The following is a 21,916-nucleotide window of genomic DNA, read 5'->3' as shown; positions in this document are numbered from 1 at the left end:
CCATGTGACACTGTCATTGCAGTTGGCTGGAACAGACTCTTAGTTTACACATCCAGTCCTTCTCATGTATAAAGACATTCTGAATATCTCTGTATATTGACATTCCATATTGGTAATAATAAATGCCTCAGTTTTTACAGCAGTTGTTTTTAATGACCTAAGTATGTGTCTATGGAATTTTTGCAAATTAAATAAAATTAAATGTTTTAAGGAAAGCTCATTTTTAAAGGCATCCCATCATTATTTTCAAAGGCAAATCCCTTTGTAACTAAGTTATTTGATATATTTGTAGTGTCAAGCCTTGGTTTTATATTAAACATTTCTTAAAGGAGATTGTATTACTCTCTGAAAGTGCTAATATATTATTTATTCATTTATAATGGTTAATATCTGTCCCCTAACCTGGCTAGAATATAAAATCCAGCAAAAATTTTATGTTTTGTCCACCACTCTATCCTTGAATGGAGTCTGGAACACTGTGAATTTGCAATACTTCTTTTTATGGAAATATAATTTACATACCATATAATTCAGTCATTTAAAGTATGTAATTCAATGGTTTTTAGTATATTCACAGAGTTGTGCAAATGTTTACCATAGTCAATTCTAGAATATTTTTATCACCTCCAAAATAAATCGTATATACATTAGATATCTTACCCCCCCATCACCCCACCTCTCCCCAGGCCTAGGCAACCACTAATCTATTGTACAAGGCTATAGATTTGCCTATTCTGGATATGTTATGTAAATGAACTCATACAATATGTATGACATATGTTATGACTAACATTTCATTTAGCCTGTTTCCAAGGTCGGTCCATGTTGTAGCCTGTATCGGTATTTTATTCCTTTTTATGCCTGAATAGTATTCCCTTATATGGATATACTGCCTTTTATTTATACATCAGTTGATGTGCATTTGAGTTGTTACCACATCTTTGGTTATTATGAATAGTGCTACTATGAAAGTTCAACTCTTCATGTACAAGGGTTTTTTGTGTGAACCTAGGTTTCATTTCTCTTGGGTTTATATTTAGAGTGGAATTTGCTGGGTCATAGGGGTTCTCTATGTTTAATCTTAGAGGAACTGCCAGAGTGTCAAGACATACTTTTAAAATAAATGCATATATGCTAAAATATACCTTGCATATCAGTGGTGGGGAGTAATGGATTACTCAATCAGTGGTGAGGTAATAACTTACTAACCATTTGAGGAAAGTACAATTAGGGCTCTTCATCATAGCTTCATAGCAAATAAAAGAGTTTCAGGTAATTTAAGTATTAGAATGTTAGATGAATTAAAATGTAGACGTACTGACGTGTCATCATAATGTGCAGGTTATAATACTGCCCCCTGCTAATTCTGTAATGTTCATCTCTGTCACAGAATTAGTAAGGGGGCCTTGTTATAACATCCATATTTTACACTAAGAAAAAGAGTTTGAATTTCATCCAAAGCATGAGAGTCATCAAAGGCTTTTAAGCATGTCTGTAACATGGTCTGAATCACACATTTGAAATCTCACTCTGGTCACACAGGAAACTGACTTGGAGGGGGACGAACTATTGCTATTAAGGTGATCTGTTAGGATAACAATACAGAAGACAATGAACTAGGCCGGGTGTGATGGCTCACACCGGTAATCCTAGCACTCTGGGAGGCCAAGGCGGGAGGATGGCTCAAGGTCAGGAATTCGAAACCAGCCTGAGCAAGAGTGAGACCCCAGCTCTATTATAAATAGAAAGAAATGAATTGGCCAACTAATATATATAGAAAAAATTAGCCGGGCATGGTGGCGCATGCCTGTAGTCCCAGCTACCCAGGAGGCTGAGGCAGAAGGATTGCTTAAGCCCAGGAGATTGAGGTTGCTGCTAGCTAGGCTGACGCCACGGCACTCATTCTAACCTGGGCAACAAAGCGAGACTCTGTCTCAAAAAAAAAAAAAAAAAAAAAAAAAAAAAGGAAGACAATGAACTAAACAAAGCAATGACAATAGACATGGCGAGCCAGGGAGTGATTCCAGAGGCGGGATAGGGAAAAAGTTGGTAAAAACAATGCAATGGGATTGCATTGAGAACTATGCATAGAACATGCATAGAACATGAGAACTATGGGAAGAACATAAGTATATGAGGTGTTATTCCCTGAGACTAAAATTGGTTTGGAAGAAAAGAGAAAGAGTTTGGTTTTAGGAAAGCTGAATTTAAGTTATCTCTAAAACATTCAAGTGCCCTCAACTAGTACAGAGCTGGACAAGAAGTTACTGGGTGGTTGTGAGAAGTACAGGTGGGGGCGAGGTCATCTGTGAAGAGGTTTAGGAGCACAGGGAGCGAATTCCATGCTGCCATGTCAATAGGGAGTAGAAACAAAAGAAGAAGGAGCAGTGAAAGATTGGAGAGCTCCCAGGCAAGTGTGGAATCATGGGAGACAAGAGTATAAAGATGGGAATGGTCCAAAACATCAAAGTCATAAGAGGAGTGGGAGGCAAACTCAAAGTGTCGTCCAGTTCATAAATGAGAAGATCATTTGTAACCACAGGGGTGTAGTGAGCCAGAAGCCAGCTTGCACCATCACACAGCAAGTGGGAAGTGAGAATAGAGAGGCAGAAGAGAGAGATTCTTCTCTTAGGAACTAGCCGGTGAAGGGAGGGAGATAAAGAGAGGTGCCTACTCAGAGACGGGGCCAAGTAAGGTGTCTGTTTTCTCATTGTAGGTGAAGTTAGAGGATGTTTCTGTGCTTCAGGAGAAGAACTGAAATGGGAATTGCTGACGAAAGGGGAAAGAGGGGAACTGGAAGAGTATAGGATCCAAAATGAGGACAAGGGAATGACTCTCAGATGGGAGAAACAAGAGCCTTTCAACTTGGTTGGGAGGAAGCAGGAAAATGCAATGCCAGCTGGCCAAAGATAAGAAAATTGGAATTAGGAAAATGGCTTCAGGGAGAGTGGTACAAACAGCAAAAATACCCATGGAGGGCAATAGGGGAATAGGTGGTAAGTGTTGCCAAACAGCTTCAAGAAACCCAAGACGTATTGGGGAAAGATGAATTTACAGTCCCAGTAATAAAGCTTTCATCAGCAATACTCAAAGTCTGGGAGTAAAAAGAAAGGACAGAATGTCAAACCCAGCCAAGTGCAAGGTTTATAGGCAGGTAAGCCTACAGGAGAAGGAGGCGGGGAAGGTCATGGGACCAGCAAAAGAACAGTCAGAAAATGGGAGGTTGAGTTTAGACTAGATAGAGATGTGCATGTAGCCAGAAGTTAAAATATAATACAATTTCTCAAAAAAAAAAAAAAAATTAAACATAGAATTCCCATATGATCCAGAAATTCTACTTCTGGGTATATACCCCAAAGAAGTAAAAGTAGGAACTTAAACAAATCTTTGTATAACCCCATTCATAGCAGCATTATTCACAGTAGCCAAAAGGTGGAAGCAACCCAAGTGGCCACGGACAGAAGAATGGATTTTTTAAAACATGCTACATACATACAATGGCATGTTATTCAATCTTAAAAATGAAGGATTCATGCTACAATGTACATGAGCCTCATTGACATTGTGTTAACTGAAAAAGGCCATTCACAAAAGGACAAATATTGCATGATTCCACTTTTACAAGGTACCTAGAGTAGTCAAACTCATAGGAACAGAAGGTAGAATGGTGGTTCCCAGCCGCAGGGGGAGGAAGGAACACGGAGAGTTCTTGTTTAATGTGTACAAAGTTTCAGTTTGGAAGATGAAGAGATTCTGGAGATGGATACTGGTGATGGTTGTATAACAATGGGAATATACTTGATGCCACTTCAACTGTACACTTAACAGTGCTTAAAATGGGAAATTTTATGTTTATTTTACCACAATATAAAAATATGGTAGGGTAAAGGCCTGGGGTTCTTAATATTGTTTGAATAAGTATTATGTTTAAAGATGTGAGAGCTACAGGTAAGCATGATCAAAGGATTGGGAATTGGAGTCTTGAATTTCAATGATGAAATAATTTCAGATTATTGCAAGGTCTGGGACAACATTTCTCTTCAAAGGAAGGAGGTACTATTAATATAATAGAGTGGAAAGGAAATGTAGCACTTTGATGGGAAGGATGTCAAGGCATCCTTGAGTGGATTCATCATCCGTGTGGGCACTGAGGTTGTCAAGGATTGAAAACAAAACTTGGAAAAGCGAGGACTGGTAGCTACATCACTCATAAGATGAGGCGATGCATAGAGGATTGTACAGCTGCCTCATGCATCTCTAAGGTGGCACATTGACCTAAGGATGGAGGAACAATGGTTTGGGATGACTCAAAGGGAAGAGAGAAGAGTGGCAGCTCTTTCCCACATCCATTTTTCAGTAATGGAGTATGGAGAAAATGAATTGTCACCACTTAAGAAAGCCCTCAAGTGAAGTAAGTCTCACGAACAGTGGTTCTTGCACCCCAGCATCATGTTCAAATCACATGAGAGAGAACTTTTCAAATGCATCGATGCCAGTTGAAGCTGAATCATGGGGAAGGGGGGGCAGTAATGTACCTTTTGGCAGCTTTTTCAAGTTCCCATGTGATTCTAAAATATGCAGCTTGGGGTTGAAAGCCACTGCCCTAGGGGGAGAGCCTGGTTTGGGTTAAGACAGGCAGGTAGAGAGTGAGGGAATTGGTCCAAACAGCACTGGGATGCCAAAGGGCATGTGGGAAGTCTTTTCAGAAAGTGCAGACATAGAGGCATGAGTTTGGGGGTTGAGACAGGGAGGAAACAGTAGCACAGAGGGTGGCCACTGAAAAGGACAGGGCTGTGGGCACACACGGCCTTGAGAGTTCAGATGACTCTGTTATCCAGAGGTGTTTCCATCCAAAGTTGTCTACTGCACAGACAGAGCCAAAGGCAAGTTCAAGGCAGCCTTTGCACTCCGCTCAATACCCTGACCTAGCAGTTTATAGACAGAGCAAATACACAGAGTTATCATTGCTGTTAACCTTTCTAAGCCTCTGCGACCTAAGCAATACAATAGGGAGATCTATCTTGCAGAATACTTGTTTAAATGACAGCATGAAAAGAGTGAATATATATATGAATCAATTTTGTGAGCATATAAAGCCTTACATAAATATTAGCCACTAGGTTACCATAACATTTGGAGAAACTGGGAACATTACCTGCACAGAAAATTTCCTTTTTTTTTTTTTTTTTTGGAATATACCAATTCCATTTTTAGAAGACTCTGATATGCATTTGATATTAGGACTAATTTCACTTTGGCTCATGGCATGTGCCCCCCAGCCTTCTCTTTTCTCTCCAGTAAATGTTTGTTTTCCAAAGAGGGAGCCTCCTTTTTTTCCCCCAGCTCCACCTCTTAGTAACATCATGAATCACAACACATTAATGAAGTGATTAAATGAAGCGTTGCAACACATTGACTTTTAGAAGCAGGCTTTGGACTTAAAGGGCTCCCTCTTTGCACTTGGTTTCCAAACTCACTTCCCTTGCTGCAGACTCCTTCAAGAAGTTCTGGAAAGAAACGGTAATAAGAAGATATGTTGTTATAGGTCATATAACCATGGGGATGTGTTCTGAGAAATTGTCATCGGGGATTTTGTCATTATGCAAACATCGTAGAATATGCTTACACAAACCTACACACCCACACCATGTGGCATAGCCTATTGCTCCTAGTCTACACACCTGCACAGCTGAAACTAAAAACTGTAGACAACTGTAACACAGTAGTATTTGTGTATCTGAACATATCTAAACATAGAAAAAGTACAGTGTACAGTTATAAAAGATTAAAAAAATGGCATGCCTATATAAGGCACTCACCAGGAATGGAGCTGGCAGGACTGGAAGTTGCTCTGGGTGAGTCCGTGAGTGTGAGTGAAGGTAGAAGGCCTAGGACATTACTGCACACTTCAGTAGACTTTGTAAACACTGTACACATGTGCTAACTAAATTTATTTTAAAAATTAAATAATTGTGCTATAATATTATTACAGCTACAGTGTCACTAGGCATTAGGCATTTTTCAACTCCATTATAATCTTATGTGACCATGGTTGTATCCAAAGTCCATTGTTGACTGAAATGTTATATAGTGCATGACCATATATGAAATGAAGTTTATTTTCTTCAGGCTCTCCTTAGGTTAAAATTTACTGTGAATATGATGCCTGTATTATAACTATCAAAAAATATTTTGATGAAAAAATTTTTCTATGTAGTCACACGACTAGCTATTTCATAATACTATTTTTTAAAAAATCCTAAAAGTTTTCTAAAAATTGGAGTCTCAAAGTAGTCATAATATTTATGATATTCCTTAATGTGGGTTACCTCATTTATACTGAAATGGGATTTTATTTCCCCTACTATATTAAACTGACCAGAAAAAAAGGGGAGGAGGTTGGTATTCTCTTTATCCCTGGTATTCTACTCTGCACCGAGCATGTACTCAAATAATTCCAACTATTGAATTGGGATACAAGAGCTATGGGTCCCCCTTTGGTTAGTCCTTTTACCTTCAGAAATCAAAGTTATTCAAAGTCTCCAATTGTTTCAAGCTGTGTTATTAAGTAGAAAATTATAAGTAGAAATGTTATAAGTAGGAAAATTGTAAGTAGGAAAAGTATAAGTAGGAAATTCAAATGACATATCCTTTGCTAATGGAAGGATGATTATTCTAAAAGATACGAAAATTGCTTGTGTCTCTAAGGAAACTTTATATTAAGTCAGCTACCAAAGCTTGGTCATATGACTAGGAGATAGGGTTTGATTCATTTTTTAAGAGAACGTCGCAGTCAGGGGCAATGGGAATATTGTGCCACTTACCCTGTACTGATATCGAATTGCACCCCAGCCTTAGTATGGAAATGCTCTCAGCATTCTGTTTGCTGAGGCTTTCTGAGTGACCAATAGACCAAAAACTCTTACCGCTGGTACAGCCTCCCCTACCTCCTACAGGTAGGGTTCTCAGTGCACTCCCTCGTGGAGGCCCGTTTCCTTGTTAGCCACCCTACCAAGCCATGGAATATTCTTTCCATTTTGTTGTTTCCAGAAAGTATACAGCAGGCACTCAGTAAATGTTTGAGAATTGATGACCAAAGGAGTGAACAGATGAATTCCTTAATAAATTTTTTACTGCAATCTAGTTTATTTTTTTTGTTGTCAGTCTGTTTTCATAAAGAATGATCCTTATTCTTTAAAATAGTTTTTTCTCTCTATCCCCTCCCCCTCTCTCCACCTAAAAGGAGACACCTCCTCACTTCACAATGCAGTCATGGCACAGGCCACTTCCTCTCAGAGTTAGAGGTTGCATTCTAAGTTCCTAAGGACCACTGAGGAGCTGATGGAGTCCCAGCAGGCTGAATACATCTCACTTAACCCATCCCGGAATGAGAAGTCATCTCTTTGTAGTGTTTGCCCGCACAAAAATATGAAGTGCCTAAGCAAGTGCCTTTCAGCATTGCTTATGTGGGACAGATCGCTCCATGGGCTAGTTAATGTCTGATATCCTGCTGTTCTTCCTGGTGTCTAAATTACTCTCCTGTAGTTGGAATATCTATAGATATAAGTACAAGGCAAAGTCCCTCTCAGTTAAAGCCAAGGAGATGCAGTTAATGAGCCAGATATTGAATGCCAGGGTTGACAGAATTCTGAGAGGTAAATACCAGGTTTATCAGGTCAAACCGTATTTCACAGTGAGGGGGTTGTATTCGGCTTCTGAGAGTCTGCAGAATTTGCATGTGTTCCCATGGAGTCACTTCTTCTTCGCTTTGTTATCTCGTTTTCTTGTCTGGCGTGCCAACTCCTCCTGCTCTGCCACCTTGGCAGTTCATTGCATTCTACTCTGATTTTAAAGGTTTCCCTTCCAATAACCAAAGGCCTGGACTTGATTTCCATGTTGACGGATGATGCCACGATTGCTTCCTGGAACAATGAAGGGCTGCCCAGCGACAGAATGTCCACCGAGAACGCCACCATCCTGATGCACTGTGAGCGCTGGCCCTTGGTGATAGATCCCCAGCAACAGGGAATTAAGTGGATCAAGAATAAGTATGGACCTGACCTGAAAGTCACACATTTGGGCCAGAAAGGGTACGTGAAATCTGAAGGGATCACCTTTCTGGTTAGCCACTATGAAGTGGGTCTGATTTTTGTAAAGGCGTGGCATTTGTTAGACTTTTGTACCACTTTGAAATACTACAATTTGGTGCTGTTTGTTTGCCTGCCTGCTCGTGTTTCCTATAAAGTGTCTCTGTTGAAAGGGCTTTTATGTTGGGCAGCATCCAGTTATCTGAAGAAGAAACCAGATTGAAAGTGAGAACAAACGTGGTATCTGAAACCCGAAAAATTTGTAAATTCCCTAAGGCCAAGAATGGAAAAAGGATATATGGTATTCTTTTTCTGGAGTGTTTGATATGTGGTGACACAATAATTGCCAACTATACCTACAGGCTGTTAACAGTGGTATGATGTTTACAGTTGTATTCCTAAGTATATACTCTGCCTATAATAGGATCTTAACATGCCTCCAAGTCCCAACATTGGATGCCTGAGGACAATGTAATTTCTTAGGTTTTACATATCACTTTGAGAACTAAATCTACTGAGACTTTCTGTCACTAGGTTCTTGTAAACAATACTGCCAGATAAGTAGAATGGTGTCTTGTATGTCATTGGTGCTCAGTTAATGTTGAATAAATTATTGTAGACCTACTGGTATTTCTCTTGACCCTTCCATATTCTTTTCACATGTGAACATGAAATAAGAAATTTCTGTGGTTGTATAGATAAATTTGGTCCTCGCTTATCTGAATACTTGGAGAAAATTATTTTTGGTGGGGAGAGAATGTTTTGGAGCGTGGGACTGAAATAAAATGATAGTTCATCATTTTATATGATTGAACTTAAAGATTTAAAAATGAAGTTTGATAAAACCACTAAGCAATTAATATAATTTGAATTTTCATTTAAAAAGGACTTATCAAATGAATGTAAATTGATGAAACTTGGGTCAGTTACACTCATTTCAGCTATGGTTGTAAAAGCAACTAATTTACAAGTGGACTTATTAATTTAAACTATTGAATTTTACTTGGAAAATGTGGCTAGAATTTATCTCACAATCTCATCTTTAATTTCTGTGCAATCTAGTTAAAGGAGAATACTACATTATAAAATAGATTTCATTAAGTTATTTTGTCCCATTCAAAATATCTACCTGAAATATAGCTTAATCATATAAATAATTTTTAACATTTTTTCCTGTGCTTATTTCCATGTTATTACCTCAATTCTGACTGAATCTTAAGGTTTTTGAATACCATTGAGACTGCTTTGGCCTTTGGTGATGTCATCTTAATCGAAAACCTTGAGGAAACGATAGATCCGGTTCTTGATCCACTGCTGGGCAGGAACACGATTAAAAAAGGAAAGTAAGTATTCTTGCATTTTTAACATACATTTTGTGCTAAATGGGTTTTATCAACAGCATCTATTTCTTAGCTTCATCATCAGGCACTATCTCTTGAAATCTTGCTATTTCTGAGTTTCCATGTCCTGCACCTACACTCTGAGACCAAAGCAACCTCAGCATGATCCAGGCTTCCAGACTATTTGTTTGCTGGATTTAGATTCATTTTACCCAATTTCTGATTTACAGACCAAAAAAAAAAAAAAAAATGCATTGTCACAGATCTCGTGACAGAATAGTTGCCCCTTTAAAAATGTATACTGATGTTTCTATAACTTCAGTAATTCACAAAACACCTTGAGTATGGTTGCCTACCTCCATGTCACTCATATCCTTATGTACTTAATATTTTACCTTAAATAAATTCTAAATCCATTCATTATTTTTAAAAAATCAGCTTCTCACTAGTAACAGCATCCACAAAATCATAGGTTTAAAGTACTAGCTCTTTTTTCTAATATACTTAAGATATATATAACCATTCAAAAAAAGAGAGTTCCTTAGCAGATTCCTGAAATCATCCCTTATGCCAACAGTGTTGGATTCCCAACAACAGGGACCCCCACTCCTACCCCATGAACTGTATGTGACTTTCCAAGTGGCTGCCATTCCCCCAGGGAGCCTTTCAAACTAAGTCACACTACACTTTCCAGAACATTCTCCACGGGTCACTGAAGCCATTTCTAAGGAGTCATCATGTCACTTTTCTATAAATGTATGAAAGGTCAGATACAGCAGTTGTGTCTCTAATCAAGCCTGCATGGGCCTAGGGGAGACCATCATTACAAAGGCTCCTTGTGCCTCCTGACTCAAGAAACAACTTTCACTAGACCTAGTTCACTAGATTTCCTCGTCTCTTTGTTCCTATCTTCCTAGAGGTATAATTTCAGAACTTCCTTAAACCTGTTCTTCCTTAACGCCCACTCTCTGCCTCTAAGGTATCTGTTTTCTTGTTACCACCAGCCTATTCTGTCAATTTTAAGTGGAAATAGGCCTGCTTAAGGGTGACTAACTTCCTAGTCCCTAACCGATTAGGACGGTATTTATTATACAAGTCACCAAGTAATTCCACTTAGAGTGACTGACAACTTGTAATTGTTTAATAAACCAGAATTTATCCAGACACACATTTAGAACAATCTAATAAGCCACTTGACAAACTGCAACTCTTAACATAAATATAATTGTAGCTGTGTCTGATGTGTTAAAAATATAGTGTAAAATCTTGAATGTCACTAAAGTGAAATCCTGGTTATTAAGGTTCTGACTCTATTATGAAGACCTAAAATTTTTTGTCAGTGAAATGCATATTCTCTGAGCTTTAACTTGGAATTTCAGTAGCACAATTTAGATGCATAAAATTCGATGACTCTCATTACATATCTATTTGGATAATCTGAAATTCCCAAAAATTAATAAATTTGAGTCATAATTTTTCCTTAGTATGGATGTAGTTGAGTATCAGTGAGGATTCCATAGGTCTTTGATTTTAGAAACAAATTTTACATACAGCCTTAAGTCTTTATGCCGAAATATCAGGCCAGAACAGTTTATTCCAAATTAATAATATTTACTATGTATGTATTCCCTGTTAGGCCTTATGGAACTGATTATGTCATTCTAGCATTTTTTAAAGGACCAGGAAAATTTAAAATGATCTATAAGAGTAAAACAAATTGTACTAATTGCATGCATTTATTACCTTAATAATCCTTACTCCTAAACTCTCATGTATGGGAATAACCACTTATTTGAGGGTGAATTTCAAATCTGTATCTCCAGTTTTTCCTACTTCCCTCTTCCATGCAGATGTTTTTGGAGTATCCTTACCCAGAGACTATGAGTGCTAGTGGAATCCTTATATATCCTGTCAGTCTTTGAGTAAACCTTGTCTGAGCACTGCTATATGCCAGGTACTGAACTGGAGGCTGCAGATTTAAAGTGTGATATAAGGTACAGACCCTGCACTTCTTAAGGAAGCTGCATTTCCTTAGTGGAAGACAGATCTATAAAAGGCAAAGCAGAGCCATTGGTGTGATGATAGATGCATACATGGCAGAGAACTGTCACTTCCATAATAGGGACTTGAAAAGGCTTTATGAGAAAAATTACATTTATATTTAATGCAAGGATCAAAAAATAAGCATACATTTGTGAGGGAGAAAAGTGAGAGAAGAGAATCCTAGACAGAGAGCCCTGATACTAAAACAAAACACACGAACAGCTTTGGGGAACTGTAGATAGAATCCAAATGGGGGGGCAGAGTCTGTGCTGGGGAGGAAGAGTGGGCATGTGGATGGGAGAGATGAGACCAGACGATAATAAGACCCAGAGCATGGACTCCCTTGGCTGACCCCGTAGGTTGGCCTTTTCCTATAGGTCGGTAATTTCCCACCCTCCCCAAACACACTCGGGGGGCCTGTTCCTATCAGTTTAACTGGTTGACAGTAGCAATTGTTTTTGACTAAAGCGCCATACTTTCCTGGAACCTCCATATTTTCACTTGAGAATCATGAGCATAACTCAGTGGGGAAGCTAGTAAGGACTCTTAGGCACATTGGAAGTAATGTGATCAGGTTTATGTTTCTGAAAGGTCACTCTGTCCGCAGTGTGACGTGTTGACTGAGGAAAGGGCGTGGACCTAGAGCCAGAGTGCAGTTAGCCGACAGTCGCAGTAGTCCCATTGAGACGTGACAGGAGCCTTCCAACTAAGACAGTGATGGTGGAGATAGAGGAGGGAACAGATCAAAGAGAGATTAAGGTGTTAATCTCATCAGTTCATGATTATTAATTGGAGATTATTGGTAGGGAGTAAGGAAGGATTAAGGGTGATTTCCAGCTTTCTGCCATGTAAATGATGGTGTGATTTATGGAGAGATGAGTTAGAGGAATAGGAGTAAGTAGAGGGGGAAAAAAGAAAATTTCTCTTATTAGACAGTCAAAGATTAGGGTACTTCTTTAACACTTGTTCCTAAAAGAGAAGTCTAAGAAGCAGTTGGGCATGAGAGTATGGAGCTTAATATTAATAAGGTGATCTTGGCTGAGCTTGTAGATTGAGGCACGTGTGTATAGAGAAGTGGTTAAGGCCTCATGGTGGCTGTGATTGTCTAGGGAGACGCTATATAGTCAAAAGAGCATAGGGTGGCTTTTCATCATGAATGAGAAAAGTGGGAACCAAGAAAGCTTCCTGTCCTCTTGGATGCCCTGTAACTATATGAAGTTTGTTACATGAAAACCCAGTTTCTCAATCAGCTCTTTCAAATAAATAGGCACCACCGTCTTTCAGTAGAGTTCCTGTGAGTGCTACTTTGCCAGTCTTAACTCTTCCTCCTCTACCTCTTTGAATCGGTTTTTTACTAAACCTTGTTTGTTTTCCCATCAGTGTTTTGGAATCTGTGTTTTTCATACCTACACCTTCCACTTCTCCAGGCCGACTGAAGTGATCTCTTTGCATCCTTTCTCTTCTCCAACCCAGGCAGTGACTAAAGTAATCTTTTTCTAACATTGCTTCTATCATCCCCACCTGCTCCAGATCCCATTAAGAATTCTCTATCACCTTTTACATGAGTTCAATTGAAGCTTTTCTTTCAAGCCCATGAGATGCTTTACTTGTTTGCTACTTGAAATTTCTTTTTACCAATCTCATTTTTCATTATTTCTTCACACAGGTAATGCCTGCTCCTATCATGTACTATTTTACTTAACTTTTGTTTGCAAAAATCTCAAATTTACTTTATTCAGGATTTAACTCAATAGGAATTAAATGTTAAAATCAAATGGATAATTATCCATATTTAATGCCTCTTATACACAGTGCATTCTACCGTTTCATTTTGTCATTTTTTTCTCTCCCTTGTAATATGCTTAATTTTTTTCACTCATACATATCCTTAATTGATTACAAGTTCTTTATGGATAATAACCATATACTGTATGCCTTTTAAAAGATGGTTAACAAAAATAAAAACAGAATAATAAAAACATAGATTCTTATTTCTTGTACTATGGCAGATTAGATACATGAATACTGAAAAACAACTAAATATTTCAGTTAAAATATTTTAAAAATATCTTTGAAATGTATCAACTGAGTTGACCAAAAAAAAAAAAGAAAAGAAAAGAAATGCATCCCAAGAGCAGGAACTTGAAAGGACAAAGAATACCAAAGCTGAATTTCTTCCTGAGAGTACCTGCTAAAACCTGATAACCTTGGGTTTTATTCTGATGGATATACAAAGTTTGGACAAGCCAATGGCCTATTCAGGGTGTGCAGTCTGCTGAGAGATTCCTGTATAGAGCTAGAGGACACACCTTCTATTTAAGGGTAAATATGTTAAAAATTAATAAGCAAAACCCAATGCTGTATCAAGGAAACTTTCCTTTTTCTATATTGGCACTGGAAAGAGACAGAAAACTATTTATTTACTCTAAAAACCTTCTATCAATAACATATTTTAAAGTAGCCTTGGGTTGATCATACCCCAGTGAACTTGGCAAAAGCAAATAACATTCCTGTGTGGAATAATCATAAATCCAGACTTAGAGGGTTGCCAAAGATAGAATTCCAAAGAACATAAGCTCACAGGCAAAAATCGCAACATGAAGGAAACCGGGCACCATAAGCAAGAGCCAATAGAATATAATCTTTTCTCATTGCTGCTTGATTCTATATTTCCTTTTTTGTTAAAAAAATATATATTTATTAGTCACAGTTTCCCTTGCGTGAATTGTCTATTGTTTACCTTTGCTAATCTTTCTCTTTTCTCATCACTTTTTTAGTTCCTCAATCTTTCTCTTCTACTCATTCTACTTTTGTATTCATGCATGATTTTGATTCATTCATTCTTTAAATGTGTATCTTTCCACCATTTCCATAGGATTTGGCATGGGAAGAAAGGTGAATGCAATGTTCAACCCACTGTCTTGGTACATGTACATTTTCAAGAGAGGCTTCCAGGACTGTAAGCGTGGGGCTTATGTAGTAGGTTTTTGTTAGAAAAGAGAATTGAAATTAAATAAGATGAAACTTGCCTCAGATCTTAGGCTCCTACATTCTAGTTTGGTGATTTGGGGTAAGTTGTTTAGTCTGTTTTTCTGTGATTAAGTTTTTCTTTTTTTCCTTTTTCTTTTGAGACAGAGTCTTGCCCTGTTACCTGGGCTAGAGTATAGTGACACTGTCTTAGCTCACTGCAACCTCTCATTCCTGGGCTCAAGCATTCCTCCTGGCTCAACCTCCCAAGTAGCTGGGACTACAGGCAGGTGCCACCATGCCCAGCTAACTTTTTAAAATTTTTTGTATAGACAAGGCCTCTCTATGTTGACCCGGCAGGTCTTAAATTCCTGGCCTCAAGCCATCCCCCCGCCACAGTCTCCCAATGTGCTGGAATGACAGATGTGAGCCACTGCACCCAGTCATGTATTTAAGTTTTCTTTTCTGGTAAGGAAAAAATTGCAAAATAACACAGTAGATACTGGTATCTGGTATATATTATTTCCCTCGAATAGTTAACCAATAATAGATACAAAATGTGGGTACTTGGAAACATGAACCAATGCAAAGCCAGAACTCCTAAATGAAAACTTTGGTTTTGGCCATGGAAGTGTGAACAGACCAGGAAGCAAAGCACCATGAAGGTGGGGTGGAGGTGAAGCAATCGGTCAGATCATTTGATAATTTAAGTTGCCTCCTAGGAAGAATAGGGGGATTTGTTTTTGTTTTAATTTTATTTAATTCTGGTACTTATATAATAAGTAAAAGTTATAAAGCATAATAATAAATTAGGTAGGTACCTATCATTCAAATCATTACCAATATTTTTTAAGGTACCTTTGTGCTCTTCTCCTTTCCCATCTGCCTCCTCTTCTAAAGGTAATCAATATTCAGATATTGAAATGATATGATCAGTTTCATAAGGCCTGAGAGCACATATTCAGTAAAGACTATTAATTTACTTAATGTATTTAATAACAAATAAAATATAAATATTAATTTGATCAATAAATATGTATACAGTCAAGTTCCTACAATGTTATAGGCTTATAAAGATCAAAGATCTGTCCAATAAGAGATAGGTAAAAGATCTAAATAGATATTTCTCCAAAGATATACAAATGGCCAATAAGCAAATGAAAAGATGTTCAACATCATTAGTCATCAGGGAAATGCAAATTAAAGTCATAGTAAGTGAATATTCTAAATTTTGCTTATCATTTCATTACTTTATTTAAGATAGCTTTATTATATATGCATATATTCCTAAATAGAATATTGCTTTCAGGCTTTGTAAAAAACGCCATCATAGTATATGTAGTTTGAAGGGACTTGATTTTTTTCTCAATTTTATGTTTCTAAGGTGCATCTCTATTATTGCTCTTAGCTGGAGTTCTTTCATTTTTTTTTACTATGACATTCAATGATGTAACTATTCCTCACTTTAATGTTCTTACTCAAGGATGTTTAGGTTATTTAAAATTTTTTTTGCTATTATAATCCATGCTGCTATGAATATTACTGAGTATTCAATATAAATCTACAGGTACACACAGCAAGAGGTTCTTCAGAGTTTGTCCTCTGCAGTAAAATAGTTGGTTCATAGAGTATATACACGATTAGCTTTGAAAGATAATGCAAATTGCTTCCCAAAGTGTTTACAAATTTACATGCTCAGTAGTAGTATATAAGGGCTGTGAAGACTTTCAAAGAACTGAGGAAGGGACTTTCCCTCTTCTGCTATTTTATAATCCATGAGATTCCTGTATTTAATACTATTAATATTAGCCACCTCTTCCTATGAAGAACTATTCCCACCTCCTACTTTTTTCCTCCACTTTTATTTTTGAATGAAAAAATTGAGGACACTCTAAGTTTTCAAAATAGTTTTGTTTATAAAGGTATAAAAAGTACTTTGAATAAGTTTTGATATTTCAGTGATTGTATTACTTTCACCTGACAAAAAGGATCATTAAAACAAAGTAAATGTTTTGTTCCTTCGTTTAGCTCTTTAAAAAAAGAGAGAGAGAGAGAAACTAAAAGTTATTCATACATATGCATACTATTAATAGAAGGGGATAGGAGAAATAAAAATAGCTTGGTAAAAATAAAAATTACTTTTTCTTTTTTAATGCAATAAAAAAAATTGGGTAAAATGTAAGAGAAAATCAATCATATGTAAGAGAAAATCAAGAGAAATGTTGATATGGCTTTGCTTAACAATGGACATACCTATTTGCAATGTTATAACAGGAACAGAAAATGTTTTACTTGACCTTGGCCACATCTAAACATGTTTATAAATTTTCTAATAGGTCTTCCTTGTCTGATCTCCGGCAATGGGCAATTTACTTGATTTTTCAATCCTCTTTTATTATTTCTACGTGACACTAAACATTTGAGTACCTGCGGTGTTACAAATATGTTTTCCTTTGTGTTGTAAAGACATGATAGCATTGAAAACAAGACAGAGAGGGGGAGAAAGCAGCCCAGAGGGATTGAGGAGCTGGTGCATCTTTCTTCTACCATATCCTCATATGCAGGTGGGATAACTTTCATGCTCCTGGGAGAATGTCTCATTCCTCAGAAAGTTTTCAGCCATTAATAGTGTTTTTGTTTATTTTAGTTCTGTTTGTTTTGGGGGCCTTTTTAAAATGAGTATTAGTTTTTCTTCCCACTAATGAATGTCTGAGAAATGCTTGTGATAGATATAGCATAGTCCAAAAGTTGAAGTTCATTAATAATTGGAGTGTTGTGGAGTATGTAGTAATGAATACTAATTACTCCTTTCATGTCTGACAGCTCCCTGTAGACCAATATATCAGCCCAGACTTTAATTTGGTTCGAGTAATGGTTTCATCGATAGCACATTAAATCTGTGTTTGAGAAGATATACAGTTGAACCTGACCCACATGGTAGATACCACTGTCATAAAATGGCCATAGGCTGACAACAGCTGGGTAATTACAAATAATGAAATCTACCGAACTCCAGACAATCCTAATTTTAAATAAAATATATCTTATTGTATCAATCGACAGAAAACATATCTGGAAAGATTTATCAACATGTAATTTTTCCTAAGCAAATTTACTGGCTTACATATCAGAGAAGTTTCTGATCTGTGAAGCATCTTCATAAAATTATATCTCTTTAATCCTTCAAATCCTTCCAAATAGTATTGAAATAATTTTTGAACTTTAATCTTAACTGGAGTAACTTTACTATAAAATGGATTTCAGCTTGTTTCTGAGCATATAAATATTTTTGAAAAAGACATTTTATATTTCATTCTGTATTTACTTTTCATACAATTATTCTTTTAACAATAGTCTTTAAGTAGCATGCCCTAGAAAGGCTAATAGAAATATTAGCTACATGATATAAAGTTTTATTTTTAGAGAAATAATATAGAAGGGAGACAGTATTTTATATATATTTATAATGACTAGGTTTCATGAAACCTATGCTAAGATTAATAAGAAGAGTTGCTTTCAGTTAGCACGTTTTCAGTTTATTAAACATGATGTTGCTGCTCTTGGAGTCAATACCATACAATTGTATTATAGTTGATTATAGATCAATTCGAATGAGGTCTTGGATGGGATTTAAGATACAATCATGTTAAATTAAATCCCACACTGTAGTAGAATGTAACCCTTGAGCTAGAAGCTTAAGGATTTTAAATAAACTCTGGAGTTATGTAGTTTTCTTATTATGTCCCTTGTGGGTAAGAATAGTTTTATTTTCAAGTTCACTCATGCCTTCCTATAATAGAATTCGGTATTGTGGTGTCTCCTCATTTCTAAATTCAAAATAAAGTTTAATTGCCAACAAGACCTCTGACAGTTTTTCTATTCCAAAATTCAGTCAGAAGTGGTTTTGGTTTTTTTTTTTTTAATAGTATAATTAGAATCAGAGTCTACAGAAAGTGCATCTCACATTTACAGTCATCTTGGTAATAGCTGATTAACTTTATCTGAAAATAAATATCAGCCAGGCCTTCAGATAAAGAATCTTCAGATTCTTTTCTTTCTTTAAATTCTCTTCTCTTCTCTTCTCTTCTCTTCTCTTCTCTTCTCTTCTCTTCTCTTCTCTTCTCTTCTCTTCTCTTCAGATTTCTTTTCTTTAAGCAATCTTCAAAAAAAAAAAGTAAACGTTAATGGAACCAAAATTTCTTTATTTTGATGTCATGTTATAAATTTAAATATGAATTTGCGCAAGTATGTGTGTGCATCAAAAGGGAAATGATCTGCTTATGATATTCTTTTTTAGCTTTTTTTTTGTACAATGTTACCTGGATACCTGAAACATCAATTTTTTAAAAAAATCCTAATTGAAGTTTGCTTTTATCCTAAAAGGACGTGTTGGTTATATTAACTGTATGAAGGAGCAAGACAATTAACTCATTTCTATTCAGGACTTCCTTTCCTTGAACATCTTGCCAGCTGTGTGGCTTTCAGCCAAAACCTTTCTTCAGGAAACGGGTTTGACCAACTTGCACAGCCCTTCCTGCTGGGGTTGCTAAGTAACAACTTCCCTCTTGCCGTTTGCTACACCTGATCTTTTCGGCTGCACTTTCGGCTATAACTGTTGGAGCTCACAAGTCTAATCTAGAAGCTTTTAATTTTAAACTGCAGGACGTGCAGTAAGGCTTTTAGATGTCCATTGAAACGTTTATTTCTTCTTCAAAGTGTGTATTTCCCCCTAACTAATGGAACTATATTTTTTGCTTACCTTAAAACCCACCTATCTCCTTACCTTGACAAAATGGCTCTGATGAAGTCTCCAGAATGGAACTTGTGAGCTTATCTGAATTGTCCATCATCTAGTGACAACCTTTGATATTATATCTTGGGAAATTTTTCTCCAAACAGCAAGTTTTGCAAATCTTTTTAAAAGAGTTCTACTGTAGCCATTTCTAGTAAACACTGTGATCTACTACAGTAGTCTTTATTCTAAACTAAATATGTTGCTTTCCATGTTTGGTTTTAGATAGCAATAAAAGATAGTGGTCGTGTTTGTTCAGGTACCTGGAATTTCTGATTGCTAAAGAAATGCATTTAGGTATTTATAATGCAAGACTGATGGCATTTTCCACAGTAACTACACTATGTCTTGAGAACAGTTCCAATAAAAGTAAAAGGGACTTCCTTAGTTTTCAGATGTACATTTTAGAAATAAGAATTCCAGATTATAACCTTCAAATTGAAATTCTCATCTCTCTTATATTGAAATAATGGTGCATCTCCCAGCTTACAGAGATTCTCGTTTTTGGGATAATTGGGACCAGTGTTCATATTGGTCTCTCACAGAAGTGCTGTGAAAATTAGCCAAGAAATCATTTCCAAGTGGTTTTAATGTAATTTGCATAGCCATCCTCTGTAACAGTAATGACCTTCCATGACTTGAAGAAGTTAGATATCTTTTCATCCCAGGGTACTTATTTTTTTGGCTGGGTCTTGAATAAACTTTGAAAGAATTTTGATAGTCCCAGTGTAACAGACTTTTATGCAAACCTAACATGTGAAAGCTTAATTTATAGTTAATATATATTTGCTGATGATTTTTGTTATTAGAAAATTCTGCTAACTGGTGAGTATTTTGGCACACTTAATATATTTCCTTTCCCTGAAAGCCAGAAAATAGAAAATTTTTATATAAACTGATTTATTTTACAAATTTCCTGAATTAAGTAATTCATTTTATGAATATATTGACCAGAAACTATAGATCTTAGGTTAGAATCGGGCACCTTGATAATCAGTGCTATTCTCCTTCCTGAACAAGGGCAGAATTTCTAACCAAAGATGAGCAGGGCATGTGCTCTGAGCTGTGTCTCTGTGTTTTCTCTCTAGTGGCCACAGATTGGTATTGAGTCAATCAAACTCTCTCAGTACCCTCTTGTGATCAACAGTCAGAGAGGTTGATAGGCTGACATTACAGGCTGTCACTGCCAGAGCAAATTATCGCAATGTGGTGCAGTGCAATGAACTTTATACTAGGAGTCTAGAGACACAGGTTCTAGTCCCAGCTCTGCCACTAAACTATGTGACCTTGGCCAAGTCATAAACTCTTTGGGTCCATAAAAAGGAATCAGTTGAATGATCTCTAGGGATCCTTCTTGGTCTCAAATGAAGACTCTGCTCGGTGAAGCAGCATGTTTTTTACTCACCCAATGTCCTAGCCAAGTAAACCATGATATATGTACTGGAGAAAATAATTTTATTTCCATTCTAAGATGACATAATCAGTCTCTCACCTCCAATCCAGCAAATCTCTGCCAGTGGGAAGAGGAGGAGAAGGAGGAGCTTAACTCCCTTGGAGAGAGATACAAAGACCCTCTGGAAGCAGCTACTCGCCAGATTTGGAGATCCCACTCAATTCTTACTGTGACACAGTTAGGCGGCCAGTGTGTCCTTCTCGGGGGACGTAGGGCTGGAAAATGGATTAAGAACCTCTGTTTTCAGAAGCTAGCCACACCTCCAGACTTTATGTTGTGCCTCACACCTGCAGTTGTTCCTTCTTGAAGTTTTTAAGTCCAAGAGCTTCAGTGGTCTAGAAGTCATAACCTCTGAATTCATGTCTTTCACAGAAACAACAAAGTGATTCTGTTTGCTTTTCCCACCCCTCTGGTTAACTCCGTTGTTTTTTTGATCCTTCAAATCACGAGAGAGCATTAGCAGTCTGTTTGATTTTCCCAGATAGGAGATTAACCCAAAATTAATTTAGCAGCAATGATAAAACCCACTGAGTCATTATATAATTTTTGTCTTTCATAGATCATAAACACCTCAATTGAGGATAATTTACTATCCCTGGGAAATCTAAACCCATCAAATAATGTTTCAGCGCGGGACGTAAAACCCGATTTTATAGGCAGACAACCTTCTCATTTCCATTAGCGTGGCAGAGTCCTCGTCCCCTCCATTAACTCCACCTCTTCACAGAGAAAATCAGACCTGTTCCTCAAGCAAATACATTTCTGGTTCTCAAACTGGAGTATGTGAATGCCTCAGGGTATATGTAGGTGTGCAAGGGAGGTATGGAACCCACCGAGTCATGCATGAGATATCTTAAGGAGCATCGTTTAACTCACATATTTGGTTAAATATTTAACCAGTTAAAAGCATCTGTTACCTGCCCCTAGAAGCAAAATTTTCAGAACCTCATACTTCATGTTGGCCAGACTCACACTTTTATTCTTGAAAGCCTACAGAGAGGAGTGTGTTTATATATAGTGGAAAAATTAGCCACTATTGCTTTGAGAGGAGATTGCACTAATTCCACTAGCTAATATGATCCTCTATAGCAGGAGCAAGCAAACAGCCTGTCTTGGTGTGACCCACGAGCTAAGAATAGCTTTTAAACATTGTAAACAAGAATATATGACAGAAATGTATGTGACCCACAAAGCTTGAAATATTTATCCTCTGGCACTTTTACAGAAAGTTTCA

General features: G+C 37.0%; 1 protein-coding gene across 1 annotated transcript in view; it reads left to right on the top strand.

The window, feature by feature from the left end:
• Nucleotides 1-21,916, top strand: part of DNAH11 (dynein axonemal heavy chain 11) — a 311,756-nt gene that overhangs the window by 228,953 nt on the left and 60,887 nt on the right. The window contains exons 64-65 of the mRNA XM_076006379.1: nucleotides 7,855-8,090; nucleotides 9,308-9,430. Of these exons, the coding sequence (XP_075862494.1) occupies nucleotides 7,855-8,090; nucleotides 9,308-9,430 (359 nt within the window). The remainder of the gene's footprint in view (nucleotides 1-7,854; nucleotides 8,091-9,307; nucleotides 9,431-21,916) is intronic.

The sequence above is a fragment of the Microcebus murinus genome, chromosome 9 (genome assembly GCF_040939455.1).
Source record: "Microcebus murinus isolate Inina chromosome 9, M.murinus_Inina_mat1.0, whole genome shotgun sequence".
NCBI classification, from domain to species: domain Eukaryota; kingdom Metazoa; phylum Chordata; class Mammalia; order Primates; family Cheirogaleidae; genus Microcebus; species Microcebus murinus.
The sequence above is the reverse complement of the archived record's forward strand: the minus strand, read 5'-3'. Positions and strand labels throughout refer to the sequence as shown.